General features: G+C 52.8%; 1 protein-coding gene across 2 annotated transcripts in view; it reads left to right on the top strand.

Annotated features, from left to right (window-relative positions):
• The window catches only part of Scgdelta (sarcoglycan delta), a 131,083-nt gene that overhangs the window by 67,593 nt on the left and 41,183 nt on the right, over positions 1-22,307 (top strand). For both annotated transcript variants that reach the window (XM_076319764.1, XM_076319765.1), the window contains exon 3: positions 12,886-12,944. In XM_076319764.1, the coding sequence (XP_076175879.1) occupies positions 12,886-12,944 (59 nt within the window). The remainder of the gene's footprint in view (positions 1-12,885; positions 12,945-22,307) is intronic.

Consider the following 22,307-nt stretch of genomic DNA (forward strand, 5'->3'; position numbering starts at 1 on the left):
GGGAGAAGGAATTCTTCGCTACGGAACCAATTCCGAGTAATTCCCGCACTCGGAGCGCAGCAAGGTACGTATTCGAACGCCACGACGGGAAATTAGTTTGGTCGTCGGTTAAAACGCGCAAAGGAACAGCAGCCCGTTGCAAGATGTACGCCCGCATCGCGTGTACAGTTCGAAGCAAACAGTGTAATATATACGGGAGCCCGATTAGGCAAATTATGGATCCTAATGGAGTAATGGTAATTGCACTTCCAGCGAAGACACGCCTCTCCGTCTTGGTTCCGCGTCTCGCACCCCCGTTCTCTCGATAACGTTTCCGCCGACACTCACGGATCGTTAATAAAACTAGAGACACTGCATACCGCGCTCTCTACTCGACCGTCTCGACACGAACGTAGATGCGGGAATGCAAATCCAACCCGCGCCGATGGAGCCGAGCGAGCGGCCAGGGGCCACGAGATTTGCATATAGAAATCTTAAGAGAAGAAATTTTTCTCGGAGCAGCTCCTCCGTCTAGCCGGAGCCCGTTGCTCTCGGTCTCGCACTCGCTCTCGCCGCACTCTTTACTTCGTTCCCCGAGCAGCTCCGTTCCTCTCGATTTGCATACAAGATTGCGCATGATGCTCTTCGGCACGGCACGTTTCCCCCAACGTACTCTACTCTCTCCCTCTCGTTCGCCTCCCTCTTTCCCGGATCGCTCCGCGTCGCTGAAAGTGTCCTTTATCTTCTCCCTTGTTTTCCACACCGCACCTTGTCCGAAAGAAATGCCCAAAGGTATCGAACAACGTGACGGGGATTCGTAAGCCGGTGGGCGATATCCGTTCCCGAACACCCTCGTCGGCCAACAACCAACGATTTGTATCCGAGTTTCGAGTCGCCGAGATCGTTTTTCACCGGTGAATCGTAAAGCTGGTTTCGTTTTATTCGGTAACCGAGTCGCAGCAACGACTCGGACGTACGCGCATCTCCGATATCGAGCCACGACGTACGAACCCACCGATTTTCTTCGGCGTTTAAAAATCTCTCGATCGTTACGCGGAGGTAAGCTTTGGCGCGATTAAAAGTTGCTACGGACTCGATAGTTCGCTCGAACAAAGTCCGATGCCGTAAAGAAAATTTGGTAGTCGCACCGTGCCGCTACGACGGGTCCTAGCGATTTATTTTCGACTCTTTTCGTCGATAGAAGCGAGCTGTTTCTTCGAACAAGGACGGATCGTTGCTCGGGCAATCGTTCGAAAGACAAGTACGAGTCGGGAAGCAACGATCGCGTTTTCGTTGGTCGGGAGCAGTTTTCGAATCGATCCCCATCGGCGTAACCGGAATACGTATGTGCACGGGTACGCTTACTACTACCTTGATCAAAAAGTTTTAGGACTTTATTCATAAAATCAAAAATACAAATTTATTCGTCCAAATCGATATGGTCCCCTTCAAAGTAGTCCCCATTGACTGCAATGCACTTGCGCCAGCGCTTGATCCAATCCTCGAAACACCGCTGGTACTCAATTTTCGGTATGTCCATCAGAGCCGTCTTCGATTTTGTCATGACCTCCTCTCGGGTACTGTAACGCGTTCCGCGAAGCGGTTTTTTAATTCGGTTGAACAGAAAAAAGTCGCAGGGAGCCAGATCTGGTGAATTTGAAGGCTGCTGGATAGTGTTCGTGTTGTTTTTCGTCAAAAACTCGCGGATAAGGATCGCATTGTGCGCCGGTGCGTTATCGTGGTGCAAAATCCACGAGTTGTTTGCCCACAAATCTGGCCTTTTTTGACGAATTCACTAACCAAAACGTCTTGAACGGATCCATAAGCAATGTTCAAGTCCTCTGCCAGCTCTCTGATGGTCAATTTGCGGTTTTCGGACAACATTTCTTGAATTTTATCGATGTTTTCATCGGTTTTCGACGTTGTCGGCCTGCCACTGCGTTTGTCATCCTCGACCGATTCACGACCACTTCTGAAGCATTCGTGCCATCGAAAAACATTTGATCTCGAAAGAGTATCGTTGCCGAAACACTTCTCCAACATATCCAAGGTCTGCGGACCGTTAAATCCGTTTTTTACACAAAATGTAATGCAAACTCGTTGATGCTCAAATGATGCCATTTTCAAAATCGAAGACACGAACAAAGGAGATGTGCTCAGTACAACGTAACTTTTACAAATATCAAGCTATGATGCTGAAATTGGAAGGAAGTGTTAATGACAGATATGGTAACCTAACAAAAAAAAAAAAGAAACAATCGGGTGATTGACAGCGACACACGGGGGACAGTCCTAGAACTTTTTGATCAAGGTAGTATATATCGTACGTCGCCGCCGCGCGAACCATCGATGTTTAGCGGAACGCGATCGTCTCGCCTCGTACTTGTTCGAACGAAGAGACGAGTGGGAATCCTCTCGGATTTTTCACGCGAAAAAGAATTCTGGGATACCCACGGTCCCGGTTGCTCGTTCGTTTCCCTCCCATTGAGCATTCCAAACCGATGTAACGTTGATTACGAGTTTGCGCGCGGAAGCTCGCCTCGAGTGGATTCGATCATCGTTGACCAGTCGTCCGATAGTTCGCGGACTGCGAACCAACGAATTTATATCCCTTTTTTCTCCCGCGGTAAATACACACGCGTCGCGTTCGCGGCGTACTACGGTGCAGTCCGAACGCGTACCGAAGCATACGTTTCGAAATCCGTCCGGAGTGTAATTTTCCGTTCGAAGGGAAAAGCAATGGAATCGGGTCGCTCCGTAGAGGAGCTCGATCGGTTCGAGGTGAAATTTCGCGGTGTCGGCCTCCTTCGGCGAACTGTACGCAGCCAGCCGGTGTATAGGCGCGCGGCGTATACGCAAGCCTGTCCGGGTGGGCGAACAAAGTATCGTATATCGGATACGGTGGTGGCAGATGCCGCGAGCATAACGGAGAACCCTCTGCCGTCCCCGTTACGGGCTTCCTCGGTTCGCCTTTTTCGTAAACTCACCGTCTTATTTCGCGAACAGGAAGAGGAGCTCGGCGGTCGCCCTTTATGAAACCGTTCGAGCCTCCGGTATCAGCATAGGAAGCGAGATCGTCCTTCTCTCTCTTATCTTCCAACGTCGGGATTCTCCACGCGAACGAAATTAACCGGTCGCTTCTTTCCCCGGACGTTTCGCGAAAGAAGCGACGGGGATCGGTCCCCGCTCGAACGATTCGCCCCGTACGATTTCGAGGGGTCGGGAGACACGAAACGTTGTTACGCGCACCGGTTCCTCCGCAACGGTTTCAACGATCAAGGGACGGAGCGATCGTACCTGTTGACTCGCGAGTCGAGTATTTACGGCCGAGACGAGACGGAACCAGAAAGAGGGTTTAATCGCGCTCGAGAAGTCGTAACGCCTCCGGGTTGCAACCCCGGCACGCGAGATCGTATTAATACGGAATGCCGCGGGTTCGTAAACCGCGTTCCAGCCCGGTTGTTTAAAATGTAAACCTCCGGCAGGGAACGCGCAACGAATTTCCTCCGTACCGAGGGATCTTCGCGATCCCGAACCGAGGATAAAGTCCAGAGTTTCGAACAACGAATCCTCGACCGCGCGCGGGCGCGCGCGGCTACGCTACGCGATTCGGCGATAACGGTTGCGAATTTATACCCGCGCGAAACGTTTCTTGTTCGCGCGCCCGTTCGCTCTCGACCCCAAGAGTGCAACTAGTTGCAGAATCCCACCGTCCGAACGGAAAATAGAATAATCGCGAATGCACGTTCGGACGTGCGTCGATCTCGGTGCTAAATTATCAATTAGGTGTACCGTGGTAAATTTCAACGGTACGAGCTCTTCGATACGCGATGCGCGGATAAATACGCCTCTTTTTCCGGATCGTTGAATCGCTCGAGGTCGGACCTATATTTCGAATTCGCGTTTGCTTCAATTAAAATTTATTACTCGCGGAGAGAGTCGTAGACACATTTCCCGCGCAACGTTCGTGTCAGCGAACGGCGAAGCATCCGATTCCGCGAATAGGAACGCGGGTATAATTGCTTTTCAACCGTTCGCATTACGGTCCGTTCCGCGAGCTCCTCGCTCGTTAATGGAAAAGACCGCGAGCACACTCGACGGATCACGGAGCCACGGTTTTCTTCGATTCGTATAAATTTAATTACTTATTACCGTATCCGGTCGAAACACGCGCAACGCGGTCCTTGGCAACGCGTCTCGTTAATTCTCTCCATCGGAGGCTTCGCGCGGTCAGGGTATCCATCTTCGTTCCGGCGATCGATTCTCCCGGTGACTCTTCCAAAGAGACTGGACGCCGAAATCTTCTCGGTCTTCGGCTCTGTCCCGCGTCGCGAATCGATCGATTCTCCCGCGACCGTTGCCCGATCAATGCGACGAATACCTTCCCTCGGATAGAAAGAGAAGCATCGTAACGGGGATTCGTCGTCTTATTTCTTTCGAAACGGAAACCGCGTCTCGAGTAACGAAGAGAACGCGTCGCCGTGATCGACGGGGGATCTCGTTGTTGACGCAAGACCGAGACCGAGACCGAGACCGAGACCGAGACCGAGAGAACACGGCCCCTCGATTTTCGATGGGAACGACTCTCGACGAGAGCGCGAGGTTGCGCAGAGAATAATTTCCCTCACGACCGCGACCGTTCCACTTTCATTTCCCGTTGGGAGATCGAGGGGACGCGGTTTTCTCGTCGGTTGTTGGCCACGCCCGGCCAACACCGGAATATTACCTCGGTGTCCCGGTGTTCCGATATACGCCGTCTCGGGACAACATTCCTCCCGCGGAGGAATTCGAGACGCTTCGGAGAAGGGAGCGGGGCCTCGGGTTTCGCGAAACGCGAAAAGTCTTTCGATAAGCAGGTTCGAGTCGTTAATGCGAAACCGATCGAGGGAAACGACGTTTTCAGGGTGGCGGTGTTACGAGAAGACGCGGCCGGGTCGCCCGGTATTTTCCGCCGAGTTCACCCCATTAAACATTTTTGCTATCTCGCTGGGATCTGTCGGAGGGTAGACACGATGGCAAAGAGAGGAGAGGGCGCGCGCGGAAAATGAAAAGAGAGAAGAACGGTACGAGCGACGGAGGAAGAGAGTTGGCGGAAGGCGCCAGGGGTTGCTGGCTATCTAGACGTCGGCACCTGTTGCTTTTCCAGTCGACCCTAGCTCGCCCCTCTCTCGTTTCGTCCGTTCCTTCGTTTCCTTTTTCCTTCCATTATTTGTCTATTCTCCGTTCCCCTCCGCCTTCTTTCCCGTGTTTCTTGGTCTCGTTCTCGTCCTCGTCCTCGTTCTCCTCCTCGTTCTCGTCCTCGTTCTCGTTCTCGGCCGCTTTCCCCGATTCTTTCGCGTCGAAACGTCGATACGTCGAAACGTCGATACGTCGAAACGTCGTAACGTCGAAACGTCGAAACGTCGAAACGCGTCTCTCAAGACACGTTACGCAAGTTGGTCACAACGGAGGACATTGCGCGTCGCGAAGAATGTCCACAATTTTCGAAAATATTTCCGTGCGCGGTAGAGAAACGATCTCTCGTAGGACGCAAAGCGATTTTCACGACCGCGGGAACAGTCGGCGTGTATAAACGCGCGCCGTTAAAGGGCATAATCCGGCGCTCTTCGCGTCGAATGGCGCAATAATCAGCTGGTGGCTCAACATTGATATTACGCGTCCTATATTGCGGTGTACGACGCGCAGATAGTCCCATTCAGCAGGCACGCCGCTCTAATACAGGGGAACGCTCGAACGTATTAGAGGAATACCATTGTGACGTGGCTTGATTACGAGGCTCGTAGTTCGCGCCGCGTTCCCCTCGCTCCGATAGGTCGCCGCCCCTTTTCCGTCGACGAGGATCGCGTCTACGACGCGTTACACGAGGGATCGTATTGCCCGGCAAGTCCGGTATAGAGCTTACCGGATATCATCGTGTATTATCTTCGTCGTTGCGCCGCGACAACAAAGGATCCGATACCCATTGGTCTTAGGAAATGGGCGCGTATACGGTGATCGGGAGCGGAAGTTTGGCGAGCCGTTATCGATACTCGCTCGCGACCCGCTCCGAAAATTCACCGGTTGCTCCGAACGCTGCGCGAAATCGCTCGACTCGCGAGCCTCGATCCTTCTTCGTCCGGAGCAGTCGCTCCGAACCCGCTACCGATCGGACGACCTCCGCAAACTTTGCTCGGCGATTTTTTAAAAAATAGCCAACGCGTCGAACTCGTCCGTTCCTGCGACGTTTCAGCGGTGTACGAACAGTGCGGTCCGGGACCTTGTTTTTTCTTCGAACAAGTTTTTCGACGGGAAGAGGGAAGTCTCGATCTCGTTTCGTTACCCGGGAGTCGCGAATCGTGCCGCGCGTGCCGAGCGAATCGTCCCCGATAATAGGTTTTCGGCTCCGAGGGGTAACTAGACGCGGAGGAGCATCGATCGCGAATTCGACGCCAAACGATAGCCCCTCGAAACCGATATCGTTGCCATTGTCCATCGTCCATCGTCGCCCTTTAAAATCGTTCGAAAGGAAATCTTCGAAGAGAGCGTTTTCGACAACGCAATTTTTGATCGCGAGCAAACGCTGGAGGCGATCGAAGCTTCACGGACGATGCACCGCGCGCGCGCGTGCGCGCAACCGTGATATCGGCGTTAGCCGGAATTTCGAATTTACGAAATTACGCGGTGATTCGAAGCGGTGGTCGCAGCCGTTTCGGGCTTACGCGCGTCGAACGAGACGGCGATAGATATACTGCCAGAAGGTATAATGGATAGCGTACGCGTAACACCGCCACGGCGAATCATCGATCATTGCCTTTTAATAGCTCGACCTGCGCGCTACTTAAAAGGGATCGCGACACTCTATAGGGGATACGTCTAAGATAAATCGTCGTCACTGGCAGCTTAGAGTCAAGTACGCCTTAGCCCTTTCCCGCGTCGAGTCCTCGTACCGGTGGCTGCGCGCGCCTCTCGAGAAAGAGCGAGTGGGAGAAGCCGCGTTACGGTTCCGTTTTCTATGCACGACTCGCGAATAACCTGTCCCTCGATTTTTCATCGAAATATATACCGTAGAAAATGCATCGTCGAGAAACGTTGCGCCGTAACGATCGTTCGCGAACCGCTGTCCGTACGCGTTCGTTCGATGCTTCGGATCCTCGTTATTCCCCTATTCGTCGACCGTACCGTTCGACGGAGTTATTATATAATCGCGGGAACGATATCGTAAACACGTACCCTCGTTGACGTCGAAACGAATCCCGAGCGGATTCGCACAAGTTCGTCTCGGCGCGTACGCACCTAATCGATCGCGTTCGCGATAAAAGTTACTCGGTTTCCCGATGGAGAAACCACTTGCCTCTTCCAGTTCGCCGAGTCGAGTCGAGTCGAGTCGAAAGATCGGGCCGAAGAACGAGCAAACACTCGAGGGCCGCGCGAGATCGAAACAAAGGGAAAGGTTGCCGAGCGTTTCTCCGGTGGTCCGAAAAAGAAACACGGAGCCTCGCCAAGGGGACAACGAGCCCGGCGTTGCTCGCCGAGACGGCGAAGAAGATCCTGGCGAGCAGATAGCAGCGGGTGCCGAGCAAACGAGTTTCCTCGAGTTTGGACAACACTTTAACCGTTTACCGGGTACGCGCGGTCCCGGCTGGAAACGACCGCGCGGCTGTTCACCGAGCGTTATCCGATGCCGGGGAACCGAGGTGGCCGTAAAAGTGTTGACCGAACCGCTGCTTTTAACCCCCGCGGACGCCGCGGCAGACCTCCTCGAACGGGGTAAATACCCGCCGCCGCCGCCGCCGCCGCCGCCGCCGCCGCTCGTTAAGAGAACCACGCGCGTACGGCGTCGCTCTACACCACTTACGACGTGCCGGGATTAGCGCGAGAGCCCGACGGGGCTTGGTAGACGCTTCGCCGCCGCGCCCCCGCGCCCCCGCGCCCTCGCAACGATCTCGTCAAAGTTCTTTGCGGGACCGTTTCCACGCGTCGTCGTACAGACGTCGGCCAATTTCAGCGCGGCGAGAGCTATTTTTCTCCACCCGAGGCGAGACGATTATCATTTTTCGTCCTCGGTACTGGCCGCGACGATCGAATCGATTCCTCGCGCGTCCTCCTCTTCTTCCACGTCGGTCAACAAATTTCTTTCTCTTACGTTCCTCCGGGCCGAGTTTCGCGAGGAGTAGACTGCACCGCGAGCGAGAGGAGAAGACAAGTTCCTCGCGAAATCCGTGAGGACCGTGAGGCGGAGCGTTGTCGGCGAAGAGGAAGAGGAGTCACGGAGCGGCTATAAATACGTCGCGCCACCTGCACCTAACGTCCAGCTACGTACCGGGCCAGACGGAACCGAACCGTGATGCCTCGTTGCGCGAAGCGGAACGCGGCATCTACTCTCGCTCTCACGGCCCGGCTTCTCGGACCGAATTGATCCGTGAAACTGTTTTTCTTCCGAGAACAAAGAAGCTTCGTCTCCGTAACTTACCGGCTAGGTTTTCGCGCATCGAGTACGAACGAGGAGAAACTGGATCGAGCCGCGGTCCGTTCGATCGCGATCGCGATCGCGATACGCGTACAGAGAGAATCGCGAGGTAGACGTTGCGCGGAATATAAGGTTACCCGACGCTTTTCGAGTCAAAGCCGCGGTGCGCGCGATATCGTCCGGTTCCGTTGAAAGAATGATAAAAAAAGGAAACGCGGATATTCGTTGTACGACGATATTAAAAGCGACGAGTTTCAAGCTCGTTAGAAAAAGGAACGACAAAGCGAACGCGGGCCACCCGGCCACACGGCCACCCGGCCACCCGGCCACCCGGCCACCCGGCCTCTGGCTACAGCTTCCCGTCTCCCGCCGCCCCTTTACGCATCGCCTTTTAAATCCGACACCCTTGAGCGCGGATTTTAAGCAAACAAACACCTATCGAATGTATCGCGTATAAACGAAGGGCGAACGGTCTGAGCGAAAAGCAAAGAGGGCGGAGCAAAAAAACCATAAAGTGCTCGCACACGGAGAGGCTGACGAACGAGGCTGAGAGAAGGGGAGAGCAGCGAGGGAGGAACTTGGGGCGCGGTACAAGGGTAGTTTACTACGAGCGTGTTAATTAAACAAAAAGCCACCCCGTACACCGAGCTAATTAGAGTGGCTCTCTTACCAGCCCGCGCGTTCTTCGCTTCAAAAATATTTTTCTCCCGCTTGTTCGCGCGGGTGCGATCCTCTTCCTCTGTTTCGTCCGTACCGGTGGATTTCCCTTAGACTTTGCGCTTCGACTTTTCCTCTCCGAAGCGTTCGAGAGTTGGTCGCGCGCGACCAGACGTCTGCGCGTTCTTTAACGCGACGATTAATTTTTCGTTCGGCAGTCTCGTTGATCGCGACAACGAACCGAGAGACGATTAAACGGTTCGTCCATCGAGAGGCGTTTTATTCGATCCGAGCGGTCCGGTCTCGCACAGTGGCAGATTTAGGGTGAAAACGGGGCAACCGCGATTAGGATTCGCTAACGCAGCCGCGAACAAACACTGCGGTCGGAACGATGGTGGACAGAAGCGCGGAGAGAGCGAGATACCAGGGGGGAAGAGAACGGCGGAGGGTCGAATCGAGAGAGAAACATCTGCGATCGGATTAGCGGTGAACAGTGGCGACACTTCCGGGTGATTAGGCCGATTCCGCATCTACTCTAAGCCAGCGCTTACAACGCTGCAATTCGATGGACTACCAAAGCTCCGAATCGTACATTTCGCGTTGCCGTTCCAGTTCCTGTTCCCGTTCCCGTTCCCGTTCCCGTTCCCGTTCCCGTTCCCGTTCCCGTTCCCGTTCCCGTTCCCGTTTACTTTTCTACGGAAATCGTCCCGAAAGAACAGGACGTTTCCCAACAATTTCCAAAATGAAAAACGGTACTAGCGTCGCGCGACGTTAATTCTCGTTCGGTCGCTCGTTTCTACCGGAATTTATTCAAAACGAGCGATAAATCGTCGACACGAGCGACCCGATGCCCGGACAAATTCAATTTGTCGCGCTTCATTCAGGGAATTCGCGAACCTCGGTGCCGTCAGCGGGCGACGTACAATCGTCTTTTAGGAAAGAAAACACGGTCGGGTGTATGCCTGGCGAGTGTAATACCTGCCCTCTCGGTGGATACGCGAAACCGAGAAAGTTTGCAGCGCAAACTTTCGGACCCACGTTTCTCTTTCGGTTGCTCCATTTTCTTCCATTTTGCTCGATTTCCCTGTCCAGCCGCGAACCGTGAACGCGGGGCGGAAGCTCGACGAATTCGCGCGAACGCGTTCGAGGGAAACGTAAACGGGACGCACCGATACCTTTCGTTTCGAAGGTTCGACTTGGAACGTTCGCCGACCAATTACAGCGATAACCGTGGCACTCGAGAGAGAACGCAAACTTCTCTCTCCGTACCGTACGCCCGATCGCGTTTCTTCGACGCTCTCTTTAAACTCTTTGTTTCTCGACGAACTCCGACGTCCGTTGCGCACTCGTACCGCCTCAACGACGCTCGTCCTCGAGCGGCCGTAAAGTCTCTCTCGCTCTCTCTCTCTCTCTCTCTCTCTCTCGCGCGCGTTCATTTCCCGCTTCTCTCGGCCCGAGTTACTTTTCGTTACCGCGTTATCGGCTTCGTTCCATTCGCGATGCGAAAGAATCGGGCGTTGGTGATTTTCGAAAACACCGAAACTGTTCGAGCCACTGTACGTGTAACGCAAAGTCCGCGAGCGAGTAATTCTCCAGGCGAGCTGCCGTTTCGTCCCGTAGCGTATTTCGGTAGCGAGTTTTCCTTTTCGTTTCCCTCGTGCGTTCGGTGTCCCGTATTCGTTCCTCTGGGCAGCGCGGTGAGGCGAAGGGAGTACGGGGAGGACAGGGATTCTCGTGCCAAGAGCTACTCGGCCGAGCCAAACGCAACTTGGCCCTGGCACAATCGAGTGAAAGTCGACGGGGGTGGAAACGCTTAACTCGAGCCGAGTGAAAGTCGACGGGAAGCGAAACGAGGATAAACCGAGCGAGGGCATACGGGAGCGACGGAACTGGTTGGCCGCGGAACCGCGTCCAGCCGGGAAGCGGGAAATTACGGTGACCGAGCGAGGACTCTGGCTCGGGGATGAAAGTTATCGCGCGGTGTTCAAGCCGGATTACGAGGTAAATGTTTGCGCGGCAGGTGGCACGAGTTACGAGAACGAGAATCGACACGGCGCGGAATCGTCGATACGAGCTCGTCGCGAGCAAACGTCAACGCGGACGCGGACGGTTTTCCTTTTCTCTCCCTGGTGTGAACGCGAGTTCGCGGAACAATGGCTGCAACCGGATGGATGTTCGCGGCGCGCGTCTCTACCGATTGGGAAAAGGACCGCTCGAAACGCGAAACGCGAAACAACGACACGAGGCTGCGCAAACATCGTCGCGCGCGCACGACCCTTCGATATTATCCCCGCGGCCCGCTATTCAATTTTCCTGCGAATCGAAACAATTATTATTGTTCGCCGGCGCGACACCGGCCGAACGGGACGCGAGCGTGCACCACTCTCCGCCCATTGTCCCGGTGACCGTAGACATTTCCATAACGATTAATACGGCCAGCACCGTTGCGAGCTATCCGACGCCCGTCCGCGTCGTTATCGGAATTCCGAAAACGTAACCGCGTCGGGTCCAATTTCGAAAGCGTAAGTTTCTCGATATTGGCCAAGAGGAGGAAACGAGCGTTCCTCGATTGCTCGATCGCGACGTTGCCCACGCCGCGTGAATTTCATTTAAACAAAGCGAAAGAGAGAAACGACCGCGCGAGCCCGCTAATCGCTTTCGGAGGTAATTGTATCATTCCGCTGATAACTGGCGCGCGGAGGCTCGGGTGCGCGGGTGCGCGGGTGCGCGTGCGCGCGAGCGCGAGCGCAAGCGCGTTGGCTCCCTCGATCGGAAATGTAATTGCATCGTCGATAACGCCGCGGCTCTCTGTTTGCCTTCGCGGCCCGTAAACGTCGAATTCCGCGACTCTCGCGGAAAAATTCCCACCGCCTTCCCACGGCTGCGGCCCTCTGTTCAATCGACATAAATTTCGGTTATTTTCACCCGGTGATACATTTCGGATTTGGTTCGCTGCGTTCCACCCGTTCGCGTTAGGAAACCTTAACTACAAATTCTATATTCGCTGGAATATAGCCGCGGGTATACGAGCGAGCCTGGGGAAATTTATGCCGTCGGTTTTCTTTGCCGGCTTTATTGCCGGCCGAAGCCGTCAACGACTCCGGAAAGCGATTTATCGCGCGATTTCCGGTGGCCGAGCTCCCTCAACTCTCGAACAAGTGTATCGTTTCCGAGAATCTTATTTCCCGATATTCGAGAACGCGCCGCGACAGGAACCGGGTCACGTCGCGCTACGCCGCGAGGGCAAGACACAGCTGCGGGTATCCGATAATTAATTTGTTCGCGGTGAACGGAGAGAGAGAGAGAGAGAGAGAGAGAGAGAGAGAGAGAGAGAGAGAGAGAGAGAGAGAGAGAGAGAGAGAGAGAATTATTCGCGAATCGTTTAGCGACCGAGAATCGAACGTAATTTCGATCGAAGGAAATAGGTACAAGACCAGGAGGAATAGGAATATTCGGAATCGTAGTCACTTTCGAACATTGGCTACCACCGGAAACAGTTACGCCTGCGGATGGCTCGGATAATCTCTCGACAAAGAAGCGTCGACCGAACGCTCTTGCTACAGAATCTGTTCGCAAGTTTTCCATTTTCGAGCAGCGACAGCTTTACCATCGACCGAGTAACTTTTCGAACGAGTATACCCGATGCTCGCGACTCGCGCGGCTACGATGGAATCACGATTCGAGAGAATTTAAGACGCGTTCGATATTAACGCGACAACGTCCTCGGCCGTGTCGGATGAAAAACGAGCCAAAACTCGAGGAAGCTTCTAGAAAGTGTTTTATTCTTTCCTTTTGCTTTTCAGGCCGGCAACAGTTACAAATCGCCCGAGGAGTCGCCGCATTCGGAGCACGGCAGAGTGAGGTGAGTTGCAGCTTTTTTCGCTATACTTCTTCGAGTTTAATTACGTTCAACGACGTTGCGACTCAAAGAGAATCCGTTCGAAGCGCGTTAAACACGGACGATCTCGGGGACTCTCGTAAAATCCGCGTTGCGCGTTCCGCGTTGCGCGTTCCGCGTTGCGCGTTGCACGTTGAACGTTGCTCGGGGTGTAATAAAGTCGATGTCGAGTACTCGAATAAATGGTCGAAAAATACGGCACGAAGTACAGCTAGAGACCGTTAATCGGCTTTGTTCACGGGAACCGCGTTGCTTCGTGTTTTTGTCTTTTTTTTCTTCTTCCGTCGAAAGTCGTTCCGTTCGGCTCGATTCGCAACTTGGACGATTATCGTCGAAAGTCGATGAATTTTTAGAGACGGCGGCCGATTTCGATTATCCGTGTCGCGGAGAGGAAATAAGCAAATAAGCGCTTCGTTTCGCGCGACGCGGCGGGCTGATATTTCGTTTCGCTTTTCAATATCGAGACGCGAATAGAAGATCGCGGAAAAGCAATAAATGTATAAATCACGGTGACGTTATTTAAAATCAAAGTCCAACCGAGAGGAAGTCCCGTAAAACTGAGCCAACGGGAAAAAATATCATCGCTTTCGCATTTCGCGCGAATAGCGGAAGGCAGTGGATTTGGCCGGAGTAAGGAAATCTCGTCCGGTGTACGTTCGATATCGGTTCCTGCCGACGGTCGGGTATATTCTCGTCTCGCGACCCTGATACCCGTTTCACGAGCCATTTTCCAAATACAGTACCAGCTTTACCGTTTAGCGGTATCACTGGCCGAGATCGCCTACATCGCCTACATCGCCTACGAAAACTCGAGGTTCGCGAATCGGCCGCTCGTTCGTAACCCGTTTTAATTCTTCGATCGAGTTATCGCAACGTACGGCACAACTCGAGTATTTTGCCAACGAATCGTCCGTTCCGTTGGACACTGACTCGCTGGCACGAGTCGATCTCGGATCGAAAGCTTTCGACGAAAGGAAGGTTACGAGTACGCGCAAATAGGTCCTCGAATGTCCTAACGAGGTTCCGAGATTTACTCCGAGACACGGTGTTCCTTAACGTCGCTCGAATCGGCACCGATGCCGTGAATCGAAACCTCGGAGCTCGGCTTTCGAAGAGTTCACTATCGGGGAAGCGCGCAGATGCGAGGAACGGTCTTCGCGCGGTTATCTTGTGATTATTTATCTTAAAAAAATCGAGAGACACGGTCGTCTCTTGGCTCCGAATTACAATCCCCGTTTATATCGGTGTCCTCGACGTCTTTTACAATCGCGATACTTTTAACGGGGAATCGCGAGTTTCGTGTCGACGGCGATGTAACTGCTGCGAAAGGCCGAGCAGACGGGAACGATTATCTTTCGTTACACCTGCGATTCCCAGGTGCAATGTGTTCCAATTAATCGCAACGAGGGAGGTTAAAGTCAGAGCGCAACGGAGACGGGACGGGCGTGCTGGTCAGGCGTGGCACGAGACGCCGGAAGTTACGGGTCCCGGACGTCACGGATTCGAACGGGATTCGCTAAAAGTGATACGTGCCCGCGATACGCGTATAGAATTCCGGCGTCGAGTTTCGGTTGCCGATAATCGTTTCTCGTCTGGAACGTCTCGTCACGTGCACTCGCGCGCGCGAGTTCCGAAGCTCGAACCTAACGAGAAGAGTCTCGCAATCGCGTACGGAACGCTGCTAACGATAGAATAACCGATCGAGCGAGAAAAGACGAGAAACGTTTCTTCCGCGCTTACGAGCATCTACCAGAGGAACGAATCAACGCGAACCGCTCTAACAACGTGTCGAGATCGCGCGGTAGAAAGATCGGTGTCGGTGTATCGCGGCGTATCGCGGCGTATCGCGGCGTATCGCGGCGTATCGCGGCACATCGCGGTAATAAAGGTTCGAGTTTGAAGAGAAGCGAGGGTCGCTCGAGCCGGGTAAAACATCGCGGTGAAACGGTCGCGTTCACCGCGCCTCGGCACTCGTCCATTACGTCGTCGTTCGCGTGATAAATGGACGACTGAAAAAAATGTTACGGAACCGTGCAATTCTTTCACTCCGTGGGTTTTTTCTCTCGTAAACGTTCCTTCGTCGGTGAGGTATAATCTTTCGTCTCGCTCGCAAACGAACGATATCACGATCCGTCGCCGTTATCGCGTGCCACGGAAACGTCTTTTCCCGACTTGGCGCGACTCGTCGATGGTCGCGAAACGCAACGCGAAATTTCACCATCGAACCGATGAAAGAGCAGCGGAACGAAATTCTAACGCGTTAACGCTTTAGGAATCGCGGGACCACGACTTTCTTTTCGAATTGTAGGAGCAAGCGTTCGCGTTGTTGGGAAAGTTTAACCGGCGGCAGACGCGAGATGCTAAACGACTGGCAGACGCAGTCGGTCCGTCTTCGCGTACAAACACGTCGCGAGTCGAGCTCGGAATTCCTCGTAGGGCGCTGCCTTCGAATTCCAGCTACGTTGTACCCTAGCAGCGATTAATTACGCGTGTGCGAGTAGGCAGACGATTCCGAGTTTTTCGTCGGATCGTTCCGCGAACGAATTCGCTCGGAAAGACGCCCGTATCCGGATCGAGCGGGAGTTTCTTCTCCAACGGCACGTCGATCTAGGTAATTGGTTCTGGCAGCTGCGAACTTTTAATTGGTTCCGATGCTACGTTTCGCGCGGTCCGACGACTTTTCATTTTCGTTTCACCGAAAAACTAATAAGCGAAGCTTCGGGATCGTGTCGCGCGTAGTTACGACGCCACGTACTACGGGTACGTAGGTACATACGTACACACGTAGGTAAACGATCGCGGTACACGGCCGGTCCAACGATAATACAATATTCCAAAAGGTGGCCAAAACGAGGTTGGGTAAACTGTACGTAACCGCTGGAAATAATTACAGAATCGCTCGCGCGTTCCGTTTCGAGAAGCTTTGGCCCCCCAACCCTCACCCCACCCCTCACCCCACCACCATCCTTCCCTCGCGCGTTCCCCTCTCTCTATTCGTCTCTCGTTCTCGCTCCGATACGCGCAGGAATATATATATATATATATATATATATATATATATATATATAATTTTTCGAAAAGCTTAGAAACGCGTTGGATCGACGGACGATACATAGGGAGCGTTTTATTCGTCGGTCCGACAATTATGTCCGGGATTGTAATTAATATGGAATTATCGATAACAACGCAGTGGAATAATGCAGAGAAAATTTACGAATATTATTTGCCGGATTAACGGATTACCCGGCGATCTCTGGCGTAACGGACGAAGCAATTATTTTCAATTTATCGATTTCGTTCGAGTCGACGGTGGTCGCGTAACGCCGATGCTCGTTATAATCGTACTTGGAACGTCGACTTGTTCCGCTTTGAAAAAAAATCTCGTTAAGAAAGCAATATTTTTTCTCCGGAACCGAAACTGTCCGCCGCGGGATTAACGAATTTCTCCGTCGTCACCTTCCGCGCCGATGAAAAACGATTTTCTCGATCCCTCGAGATACAGTTCGGGCGCGCCTCGAGTCCTTATCCCGTCGGATTGAAAGAAAATACCGCGATGTTATTTCAATCGCACTTGGTTCATCCTGCCACGGAACTCTGATTACCGCGTCATTTCGTCCGTTTCTCGTCGCGGATATCGTACCAAAGCCGATTTCGGTCGTTTCCTGCCAAATCGATCGGTTTTCGTAGCCGAGGTCAGGTATTTCGATCAAATGGAAATGTATCATAGTCTGGATGGTTTTTCGTTTAGAAATTTTCATTTTGAATATATTAAACGGCGCTACCTGAATCAGGCTGGGTCGTCTCCTCGGAGAAAAAATCCGACGTCGATCGATCTTTCAACCCGGAAAGAACCTGGATGCCGCGTGGTCGAGGATTCCGTAAAAGTTGCGACGGCATCGTTGATTTGGAATTTTTCGATCCTTACGAGCCGAACCGAAGAGAGAGAGAGAGAGAGAGAGAGAATACATTCTCGAGTTCGCTCGGATTCCGCTCCCGATAATAAATACCATATAATTTCCAATAAAGGTCGTTAGGCAACGCGTTCGAACCTATCCCGTTATCGCCTATTTCGATCTCATCGTGCCACTTTTCTCGTAGACTTTGTACTCGTCTTCGATATCGAGCGTAACACCGGTTTCCCTAAATCCACGAGTATCGGTCCAGGGACCAAAAATATCCAACAAACATCGTTCTTCGACCATATTGCTACGAAATACATTCGACCGGCCGATGGCGCGTTGCCAACACAAATCCGGCGACTTTCGCCGCCATTCAAACCCTCTCCGTTTTCGACCGAACGGTTTTTCCTTTCGCGTGTATTATTAAAATAGCAATTAGCTCGCTAAACGGCTCTTCATAATTTCGCGGCGAGCAAGAGTTCGTTTACGTGCGGGTAAACGTGTAGGTGCGCGTTGCACGAACAATAAGCATCGAGTAGACGCGCCGTGGCTTGTTTCCAAGTTAAACTCGGAGACGCTCTCGCGAGCACGGACGCCGCGACGATACACCCGCCACGGAAATACACAAACGAAAGGTAAATTTAGGACATTCCTGCATTCCGCGTTCGGCGCACGTGGAACTAACTCGACTCGCGATTCCGAATCGATTTACTCGTACGTCGTAGGACGCGCGATCGAAAAATACGTTGACCTTTCACCGTTGCTCCAACGAGCGAAACGCAACGACTCTGGAGCCCAGACTTCTCTTCGATCGAAAATCGACGGAATATTTTACTTACGGAGATCGCGTCTCGTTCGAGCGATTACTTTTTCGCGATAGATTTACGGGTATCGAGCGTATCGAGCCTATCGAGCGTATCGAGCGTATCGAGCGTATCGAGCGTATCGAGCGTATCGAGCGTATCGAGCGTATCGAGTCTATCGAGCGTATCGAGAGAGTGGTTCGATCTTTTTCGAGAGGAATGTAAAAGCGTAAAATCGCAAAATCGTAATATCGTGCAATAAATCGTCACCGCGTTCGTTGAACTCGGCCGTTCTTGTTCGATCGAGAAGGCCGTGCCAGGAACGTTTCGGGCAACGATCTAAAATCGTAAACTACTCCGTTCGAAGCTCGTGTGTTTTTGGTGTTGCGTTTCGCGCCTAAGGAACAAGAGACTCGGGTCAAAGTCCTGGTTTATCGCGAAACAGAACCGTGGTTACTTTCAAGAGGTGCGCGACGAATCGCGGAAACTTCTCCGAGTTGTACATTCTTGGAAAACGTGGATGTTGAAAACTTTGTTTCGCGGAATCTTCGTTAACACGCTCGGTCTCGCCGAAATGAAACCGCAACATCTCTTTCGTCGCGTCTCGTCCCGGTACTTGGTACCGTAGCCACTGTTCGAACGTTTCGTCGAAGGAGTTTCCGTCGCATCCTCGCTCGTCGACCGTGTTTCCGAGTGCTCGTAGAACGCGCGAGAATCGTAATCGCTCAAAGATAATGCGTCCTTCCTGTAAATAGCAAGTTCGGTCAACCTCGCCGCGATAAGGTCAATCGTATCGTCGAAAATCGCGTGCGAGCAAAGGCGACGAAACTCCGAGAGGAAAGTTCCCGAGTAAACTTTCCTTTCGCGAGACGGAGCGTGGAAGAAGAAGAAGACGAAGAAGAAGAAGAAGAAAGACTGACAGCTAAAAGAACGATACGGAGGGCGAAAGAAAAAGCTATTCGGGCTAGTCGAGGACGCGGCGTCGTCTTGACGTAAAATATGGATTATTCCGCACATTTGCATTCGGAAAATAAGCCAACGAACTCGGTGAACGCGAAATCGGATCCTCCCCTCTGCCCGGTTGTCCGACCGTTCGTTCGTTCGTCCGTCCGTGCGTCGGTGCGTCCGTCCGTCCGTCCGTCCGTCCGTCCGTTGGTTCGCCCATCCGTTCGCTGTTGGACTTTGGAAACTCGTCGCAAAACTTTGCCCGTAATTATCGAATCGTTTGCCAATTCATCGGCAATTGACGCGAAAGCTACACCCGTTTCTCCGTTTCTCCGTTTCTCGGTTCGAGCGCGGCAAATAAAAATCCCGGTCGGTTCCCCTTGAAAAACAAGTTTCTTCGGGCCCCGATTCGGAATCTTTTCAACGGTACTCGATCGAGAGTCGAGGGATCCGTAATTAGATTCCTTGGTATTGAACGTCGCCGTGCGCGGCCAGGAATCGTCGATGTTAATTACTTTCCACGGCGATGTTAATCGATTCGCACCGCGGTGCATTTTCGAACGAGGGAAAATCACCGGTCGGCATTGTCAGCAGTCACGCGAAACCGTTAATCGATGCTGTTGGCGTTATTTCGACGATCGGGCCGTCGCGTCGTCGATATTGTCCCCTGTTCGAGGCCGGTCCTCTCGATCGGCGCCGATTGACCGTACAAATTTATATCCTCGAAACGCGTTCCGCGAAGAGCCGCGAGAGTAATCGTTATTACTAGCGACAAGCGAGAGCGACGATGACAAGATTGCATTACTCGGCCGAGCCTGTTTTCCGAAGCGATTTCGCGGCGTACGATTTCCGTCCGGTACCGTTCCCGGGACAGATGTTTTTCGATATATCGTCGATCAATGCCGTCAGCCGTCCTTTATCGAATCGGCGCGCGCAGCGTGTCGCGTCACGGTTCATTACTTAATTCCTCCGCTCCGTTCGTTGCGTCGCTCCCGACCGTTTTGAACAATCCCTCGATCGTCTCTCGAAATACGATTAGCTTGGTACGTTCGCGCGAAACGGATATTCCGTTTTCCGGAAAGTGAGAAAGAAGACTCGAATCTTACTCGAGATTCGAAAACGTTCGATCGGTATCAACTCCAGTTCGCGCGCACCGACTACGAGCTGCGCCAATTACCAACGGAACGCCTCCTACGTAGGAAGCTACCAACGAGTGCGTGTTTCGTTCCAACGATTCATCGAAACGTTCCACGATCTTCGATCCGTTCTACGGGTTATCGAAATTACACGGTGAAAAGTCCAACTATTCGAGGCAGTTCGGTGTCGTTAACGAAGGGTCAGTATTTAACGCAACGACCCGCGAAACGTCAAATTTCGCGACCATTCGTTTCCGGAGCGAAGCACGTCGCTGAAGTAGCACGTGTAACGCGTAACGGGTAACGCGTAACGCGTAACGCGTTACGCGGTCGGCGCCAAGTTCAAGTAGATTTATGCCACCGCCGCGCCGGTGTATCTCGATTAATTTTCCGTTGCGCGTTGTATCTGCCGGTGATATTGTTGCAGCTTGTCCGGAAAAAATTTCAATTAACATTCGCTAGCTGCGTTTAAACGATATATCCACGGTGGCTCGAAACGCGAGAATTACCGGTTTCCGTTGCAACGTGTCTCGTGTAAATTTCGCGGAAAAGTTTCCACCTTCTCGGGAGTAAACTGTATCTCCGAGGACTGTATGCTCGCGGTCGACGATTCTCCGCGGTTTTCGACGCGCACCTCGCCGGGAAATATCGATACGAGAACTCTGCGGAGAAAACGGACAGGGGACCGAGGGTGAGAAAAAAAATGTTGGTATTCGCGGATGGACCAGGATAGGCGGTTTGCGCGAAAATGAAAAAGTCACGAGGGCGGAAAGTAAGAACGCGCCACGTTCGGCTCGAAAACATCGTTCCATCGTTCGCAGATGCGTGGAACAGAGCGGTTGGAAACCGTAAGGGGAGCTGCCCTTCCCGAACGAGGGAACGAACGCGTTTCTCGAATTCGTACCACCGGGAAAGACATTTCCGAGCCAAGCGTACGTACACCGCGTTTCTGTCAAAAGACAGAAGGAGAGAAATTCGTTCCGCCCGAGCCCCGATACGGTATGCGCGTACCTACGTCCGTGTATAGTATACGTACGTGGGAAGAAAATGCGCGCGAACGGCTGAAATCGACGACCGACGTCGGACTTTGGAAATATTTCGCGCGAGCTCGTTCGATCCGCTAGCTTCGCGATGTTTGTTTCTCGATGCCCGTTAAACGGGTTCGCGCGTAAAGTCAAAAGTTTCTCATGACTGCCTTTTCTCCGAGACACCAAAATTCACCACGAATTGTTAAATATTTTTCGAAACGCTACAATTTTTGTCGTTGAACGTTCGAAGAAACGTTCGTCGAAGCGGTCGCGCGCTACGCGTCACGCGTCACGCGTCACGCGCACGGAGACCGCTCCCGTTCGATCGGTTCGTTTCTTTTTCTTTAGGAACGAGTACAAAGGAAACTTCCTCGTTCCCCTTCCTCTCTTCGACGTCACCGGTTGCGTACGTCCTTTACTCGCCACGGACGAAATAAAAGGAACGAGTCGCGAGACAGGAAAACCTCAATCGGCAAACACACTGTCGAGAGACGTCACGAATATCGGAAAATTGGAAATCGGTTAGCCCCTGGGATTCGGCGACAGCTCGCAGCCTACTTCCGCGCTTTCTTTGGATATCGTTCTCGAATCCCGGCGAAATCCTTGCCAGACGTCCTGCGAGGAATCCGGAATTAACGTTCCCGGCCGTATCCACCTCTCGATCTCTTACCATCGCCGAGAACTATCCTCCGTTAAGTCCCTCCGATATTTGCGTTCCTCGATTTCACCGTAATTGCACGAATTGGATCGGATAAAGAATCCTGCTTCTCAGATCCGGGGACAAAGCTTCCTCCGACCGAGAAATTCCTTTCGAAGGCGCGAGTTAACGAGTCGAAAATCTCCATTTTACGCAACAACGACGCTGGAAGCGATCATCGCGTTACACATTTCCCGCGAAAAAAGACATTTGGTCGCCCAAGTGGGAGGCACGCGTTCGCGAACGCGAATATTTCGCCTCGCGTTCGTTCGTCCATGCAACGAAAATGGCAGCGAATTTCGTATCGACGAAACTGTACCGCGAAAAAACACGAGTAAAATAAATGGCCCCGGATCGTTCCTGGCGCTGTGCTGCGCGCTGGCAGAGAATCGAGAAAGGAAAGACTGCACGCTCAGGATCATTGCCAGGAATAGCAGCTTCCGTTAGATTTATTCCCCGTCTCTATTGAGACACGATCGTTTATATTCCCGGAAATAGAAATCCGAGGTTCGATCCGAGCACGAGTCGCTTCGTTTCGCGTCGCGTCGCGTCGCGTCGCGTCGCGTCGCCTCGCGTCGCCTCGCCGGAACGTTTGTACGTCTTACGGCGCGATCTACGAATACGACGGGCGTGTTCCCGATGCCCGATGTTAACGCGCCGGTGATTCGTCTCCGTCCACGGAAATCGCTCGTTTCGACTTACTTGACGACGATCGAATCGAACTCTCGACCGTTATCAATGTCGTTCGAATCCGCGAACTCGAATCCCTTGTTTCTCGGCCGGCGAACGCGCGAACGCGCGAACGCGCAAACGCCCGAA

This window comes from Ptiloglossa arizonensis, chromosome 9, assembly GCF_051014685.1.
Source record: "Ptiloglossa arizonensis isolate GNS036 chromosome 9, iyPtiAriz1_principal, whole genome shotgun sequence".
Taxonomy (NCBI): Eukaryota; Metazoa; Arthropoda; class Insecta; order Hymenoptera; family Colletidae; genus Ptiloglossa; species Ptiloglossa arizonensis.